The sequence below is a fragment of the Oncorhynchus masou genome, chromosome 32 (genome assembly GCF_036934945.1).
Source record: "Oncorhynchus masou masou isolate Uvic2021 chromosome 32, UVic_Omas_1.1, whole genome shotgun sequence".
In the NCBI taxonomy this organism is placed as follows: Eukaryota; Metazoa; Chordata; class Actinopteri; order Salmoniformes; family Salmonidae; genus Oncorhynchus; species Oncorhynchus masou.
In genome coordinates, this window is record NC_088243.1 from 84,435,946 (window position 1) to 84,451,241 (window position 15,296).

At 48.6% G+C, this 15,296-nt stretch overlaps 1 protein-coding gene across 3 annotated transcripts in view; it reads right to left on the reverse strand.

Moving 5' to 3' along the window:
- Window positions 1-15,296, reverse strand: part of LOC135526715 (E3 ubiquitin-protein ligase SH3RF1-like) — a 39,736-nt gene that overhangs the window by 1,811 nt on the left and 22,629 nt on the right. For all 3 annotated transcript variants that reach the window (XM_064955315.1, XM_064955314.1, XM_064955316.1), the window contains 5 exons: window positions 4,794-4,918; window positions 3,830-4,000; window positions 2,851-3,137; window positions 2,150-2,598; window positions 1,406-1,695 (listed from right to left, as the gene is read on the reverse strand). In XM_064955315.1, the coding sequence (XP_064811387.1) occupies window positions 1,406-1,695; window positions 2,150-2,598; window positions 2,851-3,137; window positions 3,830-4,000; window positions 4,794-4,918 (1,322 nt within the window). The remainder of the gene's footprint in view (window positions 1-1,405; window positions 1,696-2,149; window positions 2,599-2,850; window positions 3,138-3,829; window positions 4,001-4,793; window positions 4,919-15,296) is intronic.

Sequence of the window (15,296 nt, forward strand, 5' to 3'; positions counted from 1 at the left end):
CCATCTAACACAATAGATGTCATTGAGCAGACGCTTTCATTCAAAGAGACTTGCAGTCATGCATGTATACATTTTACGTATGGGGGGCCCCCAGCAGGACTCAAACTCAAATAAAATGAAATGTTATTTGTCACCGAATACAACAGATAGACCTTACAGTGAAATGTGCACTTACAAGCCGTTAACCAACATTGCAGTTTTTAGAAAAATAAGTGTTAAGTTTATTTTTGTAAATACTTTCTTAAGTAAAAAAAAAAAATGAAATAAATAATTAAAGAGTAACAATAAAATAACTAACAGAGGGTACCGGTGCAGAGTCAATGTGCAGGGGAACATGTTAGTCGAGGTAATAATGTACATGTAGGTCGAAGTAAAGTGACTATGCATGGATAATAAACAGAGTAGCAGCAGTGTAAAAATCGGGGTGGGGGGGTCAATGCAAATAGTCCGAGTAGCCATTTGATTAGTTGTTCAGGAGTCTTACGGCTTGTGGGTAGAAGCTGTTAAGAAGCCTTTTGGACCTAGATTTGCCATGCGGTAGCAGACAGAACAGTCTATGACTAAGATGACTAGAGTCTTTGGCAATATTTAGTGCCTTCCTCTGACACCGCCTGGTATGAAGGCGCTGGATGGCAGGAAGCTTTACCCCAGTGATGTACTGGGCCGTGTGCACTACCCTCTGTAGTGCCTTGCGGTCGAAGGCCGAGCAGTTACCATACCAGGCAGTGATGCAACAAGTCAGGATGCTCTCGATGGTGCAGCTGTATAACTTTTTGAGGACCAATGCCAAATCTTTTCAGTCTCCTGAGGGTGAAAAGAGGTTGTCGTGCCCTCTTGACAGTCTTGGTGTGTTTGGACCATGATAGTTCGTTGGTGATGTGGACACCAAGGAACTTGAAGCTCTCAACCCGCTCCACTACTGCCCAGTCGATGAGAACGGGGGTGTGCTCGGCCCTCCTTTTCCTGTAGTCCACGATCATCTCCTTTGTCTTGATCATGTTGAGGGAGAGGTTGCTATCCTGACACCACACTACCAGATCTCTGACCTCCTCCCTATAGGCTGTCTCATCTGTTGGTGATCAGGCCTACCACTGTTGTGTCGTCAGCAAACTTAATGATGGTGTTGGAGTCGTGGTTGACCATGCAGTTATGGGTGAACAGGAGGAACTAACGACCCTTGGCGATGCAAGCGAGCAACAGAGGACCACCATCACATTCAGAATACAGAAATCCTACTTCCTGAAGCAAGACACTAAGCAGGTCAGTTTGTGAAAGAGGTGGTGCTTGTTACCCTCATCACAGATCACAGCTGCCCCCATAACCATTACAATGTCAACATTGGTATATCTATCTCCCTTTCCTGTAGAATTGATGTGTACTGTAATTTGAGTGAAATTCACTGTACCTGCTAGGGCTGCTGGACACGGATGGTGCCGATGATGTAGGTTTCTGATTGGATGTCAGAACATCGGAGGGGTTTGTCTCCAGACCTTTCCTAAGAACAGGAGCCTTGCCTTCTTTCAGTATGATCCCAGGCCCATCTCGCCCCAGTGTGAGTGATGGAGCCCAGACCTCCAGGGGAGGGGGACCAGGCCGGGTACTGGAGGGGGGCTGGCGACCCGAGGGCAGGGAGGTGGTCCTGGGCCGTGGTGGAGGGGAATCAGGCTGGGTCACGAACCGCACTGACTTAGTGGGCTGAGGGATACAACACACAAACAATGTTGGCATTATGATACAGTAGTGGAATAGGAATAAAGATGATTGATGCTGGATATAGAAGACAGTGGCTGTCAGCATTTGCTACGTGAAAGAGTTCATGTTAAGAGAAAACTTCACAATAAAGACAATCTGAAATAGAAGCCAAAGTAGATATGAAGTCAGTCAACTATCCCTCCAAGCTACTTTTACATTTACTTTGTATTTTATTTAACGAGGCAAGCCAGTTAAGAACAATTCTTATTTACAATGACGGCCTACACCGGTCAAACCCAGACGATGCTGCACCAACTGTGCGCCGCCCAATCATGGCCGGTTATGATACAGCCTGTAATCGAACCAGGGTGTCCATAGTGACACCTCAAGTACTGAGATGCAGTGCCTTAGACCGCTGCGCCACTACTTAATAATACCTAGACGGCAGGTGTGTTACCTTCTCTGTGTTGTTCTTGAGGGAGTCTGGTCTCACTAGGATGGAGTTGATGGACTGCTGACCATTCGATGCTGCTTGCCTTGTCTCCAACACCTGCCTATCAAACGTCTCTCTGGCAGCCGTGTCCCTGTCCTTCATAAAACCACCACTAGAGGGCAGGGGTCCCTCAGACATCCAGGCCAGAGATCTGTTGTGATTGGGCAGGATGCTCATGTGTTGTTTCTTCCTGAGCAGAGCAGGGGAGTAGCCAGGGGCCTGGATATGGCTAAAGTTCTGGCTGTGAGAATGGGACTGAGAATGGGGCTGAAGGCCTGAGGTGGCGCTGGTAGTGTGGGGGTAGTGGTTACAGCGCTGGGATGAGCTCTGACTGTGGGTCTGGGTCTGGGATTGAAGGGCTGAGCTGGAAGAGATGGTAGTGTGGGGGTACTGGTTTCCCCGCTGAGATGAGCCTGAGGGGACATTAAAAAGACTTTGAAATCACTCAAAATGGATCCTTGTCAAATCAATCTAATTTCCACTGCACTGTTCTGGGTTCCATATTGTGGTTATCAGACATGTACAAACTAGAACAGAGTAGTCTTTACAGGTTTACCATCTCTGACTGTTAAATACTGCATAATCTTAGGATAATCACCAACCGTGGAGTCAACCAACCATTGAAAATGGAACTTTGTTGAGTTACGAACTTCCGCCACTCTCACCTCTGTGTGAACTATGGAAGACCCTCCTCACTGTGTCCCATCCCTCCGAGCCCACCCCGTGCCGGGACTTTCTGGTGGCGCCGCCTGATGACGTCACAGGCTGCGTGGCCATGGAGGCGGACTGCAGCGGAACCCGTTGTCCCGTAGAATAGGTCGTTTCATCGGAGTTGACCCTGTGGAGAGCTAGAACCACCGCTGGGGTCTTGGAGGACGAGGAGGTTCTTCTTCCAGGGACTGTACCGGGGCCTGCCGTCACTGCCTTGGACTCCAAGAGCCTGGCAGAGGTTCTGTGGCAGACAGGAAATAGATAGATATTGCTGTCCAAATCAATAAATGAGGTGTCCATGACACACACATCGTCTAACAGAAAGGCTGATCCTCTCAATGATTATATAAAACCACAACATTACAATCCCAATAACAATTGCCACTTGTTTCTTACGGTCCGCCTAATGAAACCGGTAGAAATAGCTCTCCCACTTACCTGAGGACAGGTGTGACGTAGTTGCCGGGCAGGATGTCCACTTACCTGAGGACAGGTGTGACGTAGTTGCCGGGGAGGATTCCCACTTACCTGAGGACAGGTGTGACGTAGTTGCAGGGGAGGATGCCCACTTACCTGAGGACAGGTGTGACGTAGTTGCCGGGGAGGATTCCCACTTACCTGAGGACAGGTGTGACGTAGTTGCAGGGGAGGATGCCCACTTACCTGAGGACAGGTGTGACGTAGTTGCCGGGGAGGATTCCCACTTACCTGAGGACAGGTGTGACGTAGTTGCCGGGGAGGATGCCCACTTACCTGAGGACAGGTGTGACGTAGTTGCCGGGGAGGATGCCCACTTACCTGAGGACAGGTGTGACGTAGTTGCCGGGGAGGATGCCCACTTACCTGAGGACAGGTGTGACGTAGTTGCCGGGAAGGATGCCCACTTACCTGAGGACAGGTGTGACGTAGTTGCCGGGCAGGATGCCCACTTACCTGAGGACAGGTGTGACGTAGTTGCCGGGGAGGATGCCCACTTTGCCCGTCCGTAGAGAGAGGCCTCGGAGCCAGCCCTCCTTAAACTTCCCATACACCCCCACCATCTCCCCCTTCCTCAGCTCCAGTTCCTCAGAACGACAGGGCTTGTAGGAGTACAGAGCAGCACACCTGAAGAACAGATTACATGTTATCACAATCTCACATAGGTGACAAATTCTCTATCATCACTTGTGCTTCTACACCTGCACTGGTTGCTGTTTGGGGGTTTTAGGCTGGGTTTCTGCACAGCACTTTGAGATATCGGCTGATGTTACTCAGTGTTACTCACAACGCTGATGGAGTCCCTAGGTGGCGGACTGCTTGGTGTCAGCGGAGGTTGTTACTACCATGTTACTACTACGTTACCCCAATGTTTCTCTGCTGTGTAGAGCACACATTGGTGTCAGCGGAGGTTGTTACTACCATGTTACTACTACGTTACCCCAATGTTTCTCTGCTGTGTAGAGCACACATTGGTGTCAGCGGAGGTTGTTACTACCATGTTACTACTACGTTACCCCAATGTTTCTCTGCTGTGTAGAGCACACATTGGTGTCAGCGGAGGTTGTTACTACCATGTTACTACTACGTTACCCCAATGTTTCTCTGCTGTGTAGAGCACACAGTGGTGTCAGCGGAGGTTGTTACTACCATGTTACTACTACGTTACCCCAATGTTTCTCTGCTGTGTAGAGCACACATTGGTGTCAGCGGAGGCTGTTACTACCATGTTACTACTACGTTACCCCAATGTTTCTCTGCTGTGTAGAGCACACATTGGTGTCAGCGGAGGCTGTTACTACCATGTTACTACTACGTTACCCCAATGTTTCTCTGCTGTGTAGAGCACACATTGGTGTCAGCGGAGGCTGTTACTCATGTTACTACAAAGCTATTACTATGTTACTAACATGTTACTCACACACTGATGGAGAGCTGCTGAGTGGAGGACTGTTTGGTGTCCGAGGAGACGGAGGAGGACTGGGGGTTGATCAGAGCCATGGTGATGGTGGGAGGAGCTTCACCACTACTCATCTTCCTCACGCCCTGTAGACAGAGAGGAGGAGGAAGACCAGGATGTAAATATGTATACTGCCATAGAGTGGTCTTCCTCTCACCCTATATAGAGAGGAAGACCAAGATATCAAACAGTGAAGTCGGAGATGATATCATGTAAACTGACCTGTTAAAGACCGAGTAAGAATAAGATATTCTCATGTTAAATGTGAAAGGACAGTTACGTGGTATCAATGAGAAATAAAGCAGACAAAGAAGGAATGCTAGAAAGAGATAATGTGAGAGAGAAAAAAACAGGAAGATATATGGACTTAAACCTGTTTGATTTAAAATAAGGATATGAATTAAGCTAATATGGGAAACCCATTTTGAATTCAATCACTCTGACAGCGTCCTTAGAGCGCTGGGCCAGTAACCAAAAGGTTACGGATCGAATCCCGAGCTGACAAGGTAAAAATCTGTTATTCTGCCACTGAGCAAGGTAGCTAACCCACTGTTCCCCGGGCGCCGAAGACGTGGATGTGATGAGGGGGTTGGTTTAAATACGGAAGACACATTTGAGTTGAAGGCATTCAGTTGTACAACTGCCTAGGTATCCCCCTTTCCCTTTCTATTGAAACCAAACATCCGTCTGTTTGCCCTTGGATGAAGTGGTCAGAAAGTGCCTTTTTCAAAAGTTCAAAAATAAATTAAAAAATACAGTCTGCTATGGCTACTTCTTCTTTGCAAGCTTGTCATGCAGGAGACTGTGGCTGATTTGTAGCTACTGTATAGCAGGGTCCCAAAGGACTTCCTGTTTCCTACATAGGACACAACTTTTGATCAGAACCGTGTGTGTGTGTGTGTGTGTGTGTGTGTGTGTGTGTGTGTGTGTGTGTGTGTGTGTGTGTGTGTGTGTGTGTGTGTGTGTGACACAGGCTGTTTTCACAATAACCAGAGAGAGAGTTGTTACCCCTCAAACACCCGGAGGGTAACACTACCGCTTTCATAATGTTGTCTAGCACCATGTATTAAACTGATCCATGTCTGATTGTTGTACGGTTTCACAATCTCAATTATTAAAATGAATGTCCTGCCTCCTATCACCTTGATGACGTCCATGTTACCACTGCCTCCTCCTATAGATTCCTGGTCTAAACTGGACTCTGCCATGAAGAAGTTCATTTGTGGGAGAACGAGACCACAGATTAAATATGCGACACTAACAGAGAACAAAAGCATAAGGTGAACTTGCAGTTAGTTCCAAACCTTACATTTTAACACCCATCATTCCAAATGAATTTCCTGAAGCCCTGGTTGAACCCAGATGGCTTCTGTTCCTTGGCGTGTTTTAGGAGAGTCAATAGCTTCTCCAATAAGATTTCAATATTTATTATTATTTGAATTGACTCTTAAAAAAAAGTGCATTATTGTTTGGACCCATTATAGCATACTCAGTAAACGTGTGGAAAGCTACAGAGAAGCAGATGAGATCTAGATCTTAATTCATACTCTCCAATATGGCGTAATAAAGAATTCTTAGCGAGTAAGAAACTATTTGTATCAGATCCTTGGTCTAAGAGGGTATTTATACTTTCAAAGACATATTCAATGTGAATAGACTCCTCAGTTTCCAGGAAATCTGCCAGTGTTGTAATGTCCCATGTTCATCATTTAGTCTTCACCTTCAACTCTGTCTGTCCACGCCAGCCTATGGGGTCCCCTGGGGAGCAGAGCTAGCAGTACACCCATTGGTCAAACTTCTAACGGACAGACGCCACTCAAAAGGAGTTGTTTCTGACATCTACGGTCAGTTAATTCTAGCAGCACAAAAACCATGAACTCTATCCACTTTATTGGAAAAAGATTTTACACTTGCTGACAGACAAATAAATTGGGAGACAGTACGGGGGGAAAAAAATGTTGGATCATCTAGAAATCCCAATCACCAATTAATGAATTTAAAAATAAAATAAAAATCACTTTAAAAAAAAAGACATCACATGGTATTAATCTATCACCATTATGTGATTTCTGGGGCCAGCCTGTCCTATGGAAATGCCCGGGGGGGGGGCAAGATAATGAATGCCATTATATCCAACCTGTTTGTAAGCTTTTAAATTATATCCATCTCCACCATTTATCTTTTCCAGTGATGACGACACGGCCGTCTCATAGTAATGGTCTCTGTAATTGTTATTTCATGATGGGAACAGCAAAAAAATGCTGATGCTGATGCTCTTAGCCAGCAGAGCTCCTTTCTGCCCTCAACTAGTCTCTTCACTATGAATATAGATTCATTTCCTATGAAATGCAGTAGTGAGGAACTCTGAACGAGGCACAGTGTGCCTAGTCTGCCTACCGCGCTACAGAACGGACCTTTTAACTAGAAATCTCTACTTCAATAGAACTACAGAGAACTGAACAGGTCGGTGAGTCAGTACTGATGCAGGTTTAGTTGTGGAGCTACTCTGAGGTGTGTCTGTGAGTCAGTACTGACAACCTGAAGTGAGTCTCCCAACAGGTCAGACCACAGCCTTCAGGATAATGACCCTTCATTACATAACCAAGCCACTCAAAATAGACGGTGACTCATTTGCAGAGGCGTTGTATCTGTGTGTGCCTCACGCACGTTATGCTATTAACAACATTAAATGTTCTCATTGCGTTGCCTAGGAGTCTACGGTAACCTCAGAGTGGGTGTGTTGGCATTACGGTGAAACCGTACAACAATCAGACATGGATCAGTTTAATACATGGTGCTAGACAACATTATGAAAGCGGTAGTGTTACCCTCCGGGTGTTTGAGGGGTAACAACTCTCTCTCTGGTTATTGTGAAAACAGCCTGTGTCACACACACACACACACACACACACACGGTTCTGATCAAAAGTTGTGCCCTATGTAGGAAACAGGAAGTCATTTGGGACGTAACCCTGCTCTACAGTCGCTACAGAATCAGCCACAGTCTCTTGCATGACATGCACTTTGCAATGTAAAAAGCAATGCTATGAGGCAGAAGTAACGTGACACCAGGTGAGCATCCCATGGCATGTCCAGGAGATATGCTGCTGTTGTTTTAGAGGATTCTGGAAGGGTGACAATTCATTACCGGGCGTTCCACCGTCCAGGGAATAGGTTAGACAGCAGATAGAGCTATCTATTTAGGCTCTTCTTTAGAAACACTTGAAAGGTTGACAATTAGTCAATGGATGCAAACAAATGGTACCCTATATAGTGCACTACTTTAGACCAGAGCCCCTCTACATAGTGCACTACGTTTGGAACTGGCTGTTCGAACCAGGATGCCAACAACATCACTTCAGACTCTACAAACTGGCCGTTCTAACCAGGATGTCAACAACATCACTTCAGACTCTAATAATTGGCTGTTCTGACCAGGATGTCAACAACATCGCTTCAGACTCTACAAACTGGCTGTTCTGACCAGGATGTCAACAACATCACTTCAGACTCTAATAACTGGCTGTTCTGACCAGGATGTCAACAACATCACTTCAGACTCTAAAAACTGGCTGTTCTGACCAGGATGTCAACAACATCACTTCAGACTCTAATAACTGGCTGTTCTGACCAGGATGTCAACAACATCACTTCAGACTCTAATAACTGGCTGTTCGAACCAGGATGCCAACAACATCACTTCAGACTCTAAAAACTGGCTGTTCTGACCAGGATGTCAACAACATCACTTCAGACTCTAATAACTGGCTGTTCTGACCAGGATGTCAACAACATCACTTCAGACTCTAAAAACTGGCTGTTCTGACCAGGATGTCAACAACATCACTTCAGACTCTAATAACTGGCTGTTCTGACCAGGATGTCAACAACATCACTTCAGGCTCTACAAACTGGCTGTTCTAACCAGGATGCCAACAACTTCACTTCAGACTCTAATAACTGGCTGTTCTAACCAGGATGCCAACAACATCACTTCGGACTCTAGGAACTGGCTGTTCTAACCAGGATGTCAACAACATCACTTCAGACTCTAGGAACTGGCTGTTCTAACCAGGATGTCAACAACATCACTTCAGACTCTAATAACTGGCTGTTCTAACCAGGATGCCAACAGCATCACTTCGGACTCTAGGAACTGGCTGTTCTAACCAGGATGTCAACAACATCACTTCAGACTCTAATAACTGGCTGTTCTAACCAGGATGTCAACAACATCACTTCAGACTCTAGGAACTGGCTGTTCTAACCAGGATGTCAACAACATCACTTCAGACTCTAATAACTGGCTGTTCTAACCAGGATGCCAAAAACATCACTTCAGACTCAAAGCCTGTTGTTTCAAGTGCTATATTGTGCAGCATTCTAATAATGAGAGAGAGACAGCGATAGATAGAGCAAGAAAGACAGAAATAGAGATAGAAAGATCCAAGAAACAATGACCTGAGAGCAAATATAATGTATTATCAATTGAGAAGTTCTCTGATAACCACTGCATCACCACAGGGGTATTCAACTCTTACCCTATGAGGTCCGGTATAGACCAGGGGTATTCAACTCTTACCCTATGAGGTCCGGTATAGAACAGGGGTATTCAACTCTTACCCTATGAGGTCCGGTATAGACCAGGGCTATTTAACTCTTACCCTATGAGGTCCGGTATAGACCAGGGCTATTCAACTCTTACCCTATGAGGTCCAGAGCCTGCTGGAAATATCTTATGATGTTTAGCTTTTTGGTTTGTTTTTCTTCAGTCCAAAGACAAAGCTAGCGGTGAATCTCAGTACCATATATTCTCATTCCTGCTCTCCTCCCCTCCTGTTGATGTGGTTATTTCTCAAGCATCTCACTCCTACCTTCAACCTCACACTACCCTCCTCCTCCCTCTAATCCCTTTCCTCCTCCTCTCCTGTTGTAATGGTTATTTCTCAAGCATCTCACTCCTACCTTCAACCTCACACTACCCTCCTCCTCCCTCTAATCCCTTTCTTCCTCCTCTCCTGTTGTAATGGTTGGTGGTTCACTTTATAGTCACTCTGTAAACACTACATTGTGGTGTTCCAGACCCAGGCTATTAGCATCACACCTCTAGAAACACATCCTAGCAGGGTGTTCCTGACCCAGGCTATTAGCATCAGACCTCTAGAAACACAGCCTGGCAGGGTGTTCCAGACCCAGGCTATTAGCATCACACCTCTAGAAACACAGCCTGGCAGGGTGTTCCAGACCCAGGCTATTAGCATCACACCTCTAGAAACACAGCCTAGCAGGGTGTTCCAGACCCAGGCTATTAGCATCACACCTCTAGAAACACATCCCAGCAGGGTGTTCCAGACCCAGGCTATTAGCATCAGACCTCTAGAAACACAGCCTAGCAGAGTGTTACAGACCCAGGCTATTAGCATCACACCTCTAGAAACACAGCCTAGCAGGGTGTTCCAGACCCAGGCTATTAGCATCAGACCTCTAGAAACACAGCCTAGCAGAGTGTTACAGACCCAGGCTATTAGCATCAGACCTCTAGAAACACAGCCTAGCAGAGTGTTACAGACCCAGGCTATTAGCATCAGACCTCTAGAAACACAGCCTAGCAGAGTGTTACAGACCCAGGCTATTAGCATCACACCTCTAGAAACACAGCCTGGCAGAGTGTTCCAGACCCAGGCTATTAGCATCAGACCTCTAGAAACACAGCCTGACAGGGTGTTCCAGACCCAGGCTATTAGCATCAGACCTCTAGAAACACATCCTAGCAGGGTGTTCCAGACCCAGGCTATTAGCATCAGACCTCTAGAAACACAGCCTGGCAGGGTGTTCCAGACCCAGGCTATTAGCATCACACCTCTAGAAGCACAGCCTGGCAGGGTGTTCCAGACCCAGGCTATTAGCATCAGACCTCTAGAAACACATCCTAGCAGGGTGTTCCAGACCCAGGCTATTAGCATCAGACCTCTAGAAACACAGCCTGGCAGGGTGTTCCAGACCCAGGCTATTAGCATCAGACCTCTAGAAACACATCCTAGCAGGGTGTTCCAGACCCAGGCTATTAGCATCAGACCTCTAGAAACACATCCTAGCAGGGTGTTCCAGACCCAGGCTATTAGCATCAGACCTCTAGAAACACATCCTAGCAGGGTGTTCCAGACCCAGGCTATTAGCATCAGACCTCTAGAAACACAGCCTGGCAGGGTGTTCCAGACCCAGGCTATTAGCATCAGACCTCTAGAAACACATCCTAGCAGGGTGTTCCTACTGTCTCACCACTTGGTATAATCTCATACCATCTCTAGCAACATAACAAGTCAACTGTTAGCAGCAGGTAACTTCTGAGCAACTGTTAGTGACTGTTAGCACAGATCTGTTTGTTTGTACTTCATTAGCCAACTCATCCCAAACGTCACAATTCAGATCTGGCAAAGAAACAGGAGAAATAAACTGTTCTCCACAGACAGCCTCATAGCATTGTATATCCATGTTGACATGTTGATAATATTGACAGAACGTGGCTCTCTGATTATAAAGCCCGTACAGTATAACGTTAAATTAAAACTCTACAAATGAACAGCAATGTTAAAGATTAGTTTACCTCCTCTACATCATTACCTCCTACAATCCCACCATCTACATCATGACATCACAACAAAGTGCTGAGAAGAGAAGAAAACAGACAACATTAACAACCTCCCTCTGTATAGTGGGGAGGGAGGGAGGGAGGGAGGGAGGGAGGGAGGGAGGGAGGGAGGGAGGGAGGGAGGGAGGGGGAGGGAGGGAGGGAGGGAGGGAGGGAGGGAGGGAGGGAGGGAATGCAGGACCAGGCTTGTCTGCTATTATAGGCACAGCGATGTGAAGGACTGTTATCTGCTCAGTGAAGAGGAAGGAGCTCTCAGGCAGATAAAAGAGAGGGAGATGGGAGAGAAAGAGAGAGAGGGAAAGACAAATACAGAAAGAGAGGGGGGGGAATCGGGAACGAGATAGAAAGAGAGGAGAGAGGAGAGAACAGAAAGAGAGACAAGGGGTTCTGTTATATAAATGACTCTACAGAGTGACTCACCATCATCATCATGTGAGGGATCAACAGAGAGACAGAGGGGTGCTCTGGACCCGCCTCCTCCTTCTATGAGGGATCAACAGAGAGACAGAGGGGTGCTCTGGACCCGCCTCCTCCTTCTATGAGGGATCAACAGAGAGACAGAGGGGTGCTCTGGACCCGCCTCCTCCTTCTATGAGGGATCAACAGAGAGACAGAGGGGTGCTCTGGACCCTCCCCCTCCTCCTCCTCTTTCTACTCCTCCTATGAGGGATCAACAGAGAGACAGAGGGGCTCTCTGGACCCTCCCCCTCTTCCTCCTCCTCTCTCTACTCCTCCTATGAGGGATCAACAGAGAGACAGAGGGGTGCTCTGGACCCTCCCCCTCCTCCTCCTCTTTCAACTCCTCCTATGAGGGATCAACAGAGAGACAGAGGGGTGCTCTGGACCCTCCCCTCCTCCTCCTCTTTCAACTCCTCCTATGAGGGATCAACAGAGAGACAGAGGGGTGCTCTGGACCCTCCCCCTCCTCCTCCTCTTTCAACTCCTCCTATGAGGGATCAACAGAGAGACAGAGGGGTGCTCTGGACCCTCCCCCTCCTCCTCCTCTTTCAACTCCTCCTATGAGGGATCAACAGAGAGACAGAGGGGTGCTCTGGACCCTCCCCCTCCTCCTCCTCTTTCTACTCCTCCTATGAGGGATCAACAGAGAGACAGAGGGGCTCTCTGGACCCTCCCCCTCCTCCTCCTCCTCTTTCTACTCCTCCTATGAGGGATCAACAGAGAGACAGAGGGGCACTCTGGACCCTCCCCCTCCTCCTCCTCTTTCTACTCCTCCTATGAGGGATCAACAGAGAGACAGAGGGGCACTCTGGACCCTCCCCCTCCTCCTCCTCTTTCTACTCCTCCTATGAGGGATCAACAGAGAGACAGAGGGGCTCTCTGGACCCTCCCCCCTCCTCCTCCTCCTCTTTCTACTCCTCCTATGAGGGATCAACAGAGAGACAGAGGGGCACTCTGGACCCTCCCCCTCCTCCTCCTCTTTCTACTCCTCCTATGAGGGATCAACAGAGAGACAGAGGGGTGCTCTGGACCCTCCTCCTCCACCTCCTCCTCCTCTTTATCCCTGCCTGAGAGCATGAGTCTACATCTGCACTTTCAACATGATTCTGTCCCTCCCTGACATGACATGGATAATTCCAGGGTAGAACAATGACATTTCTATTTAATCAACCTAATTATCTTAACGGGGTAGGTCACCTGGCAACAGTCCGTGAGAAGTAAGTTTCAAGGCTCTGCGGTGTGACCATTTTACTCACGTACAAATATTTAGCTGTGAGACCTGGAATTGTTATTGAGGAGCACCAGTGTACACAGAAGAATGAAGGATTCTAGCTTTAATACCACCTAAAAATATGTTTTCATTGTGCTCCTAAATCCCTTTGTGTGGAGCTACGTGTTTTAACTTAGAAGAAAAAAAGGTCCGTGTAGAGCCCTGAGGTTTGAGATGAAATCAGAGGTGTTTTTGTGTTGGTAAGACTGACACAGCACTCGCGTCAGAATAACCTGCTTAGAAATAACTACACAGCAGAGTGTAGTTGTAGTACAGTATCACTCAGGGTTAAAAGGTAGAGGATTCATTCCTTTATCTGGGACCAGGCACGACATATCACATGGTAGGTACTGCACCTGAGTCAGCGGAGCTGCATAGCTCACAATGCATCAGCAGTCCACATGATGTTTATGGTACATTAAGTAACTTCAAGGTTGTTGTCCCCTTCATCTGGTCTCAGATACACCTTATTGAGCACCCTTCCTGTCTGTGGCTCCATACCAAATTGCAACCTACATAGTGCACTGCTTTTGACCAGAGCCCTTGTCTATATATGGAATTGGGTCCCATTTTGGATACAGGTGTATTCTCCTAGACCAGGCTAGACCACAGCAGGCCAGACTAGACCACAGCAGGCCAGGCTAGACCACAGCAGGCCAGACTAGACCACAGCAGGCCAGGCTAGACCACAGCAGGCCAGACTAGACCACAGCAGGCCAGACTAGACCACAGCAGGCCAGACTAGACCACAGCAGGCCAGACTAGACCACAGCAGGCCAGACTAGACCACAGCAGGCCAGACTAGACCACAGCAGGCCAGGCTAGACCACAGCAGGCCAGGCTAGACCACAGCAGGCCAGGCTAGACCACAGCAGGCCAGACTAGACCACAGCAGGCCAGGCTAGACCACAGCAGGCCAGACTAGACCACAGCAGGCCAGGCTAGACCACAGCAGGCCAGACTAGACCACAGCAGGCCAGGCTAGACCACAGCAGGCCAGACTAGACCACAGCAGGCCAGACTAGACCACAGCAGGCCAGACTAGACCACAGCAGGCCAGACTAGACCACAGCAGGCCAGGCTAGACCACAGCAGGCCAGACTAGACCACAGCAGGCCAGACTAGACCACAGCAGGCCAGACTAGACCACAGCAGGCCAGACTAGACCACAGCAGGCCAGGCTAGACCACAGCAGGCCAGGCTAGACCACAGCAGGCCAGACTAGACCACAGCAGGCCAGGCTAGACCACAGCAGGCCAGACTAGACCACAGCAGGCCAGGCTAGACCACAGCAGGCCAGACTAGACCACAGCAGGCCAGACTAGACCACAGCAGGCCAGGCTAGACCACAGCAGGCCAGACTAGACCACAGCAGGCCAGACTAGACCACAGCAGGCCAGACTAGACCACAGCAGGCCAGACTAGACCACAGCAGGCCAGACTAGACCACAGCAGGCCAGGCTAGACCACAGCAGGCCAGGCTAGACCACAGCAGGCCAGACTAGACCACAGCAGGCCAGACTAGACCACAGCAGGCCAGACTAGACCACAGCAGGCCAGGCTAGACCACAGCAGGCCAGGCTAGACCACAGCAGGCCAGGCCAGACTAGACCACAGCAGGCCAGACTAGACCACAGCAGGCCAGGCTAGACCACAGCAGGCCAGACTAGACCACAGCAGGCCAGACTAGACCACAGCAGGCCAGGCTAGACCACAGCAGGCCAGACTAGACCACAGCAGGCCAGGCTAGACCACAGCAGGCCAGACTAGACCACAGCAGGCCAGACTAGACCACAGCAGGCCAGGCTAGACCACAGCAGGCCAGACTAGACCACAGCAGGCCAGGCTAGACCACAGCAGGCCAGGCTAGACCACAGCAGGCCAGGCTAGACCACAGCAGGCCAGACTAGACCACAGCAGGCCAGGCTAGACCACAGCAGGCCAGGCTAGACCACAGCAGGCCAGACTAGACCACAGCAGGCCAGACTAGACCACAGCAGGCCAGACTAGACCACAGCAGGCCAGACTAGACCACAGCAGGCCAGACTAGACCACAGCAGGCCAGACTAGACCACAGCAGGCCAGG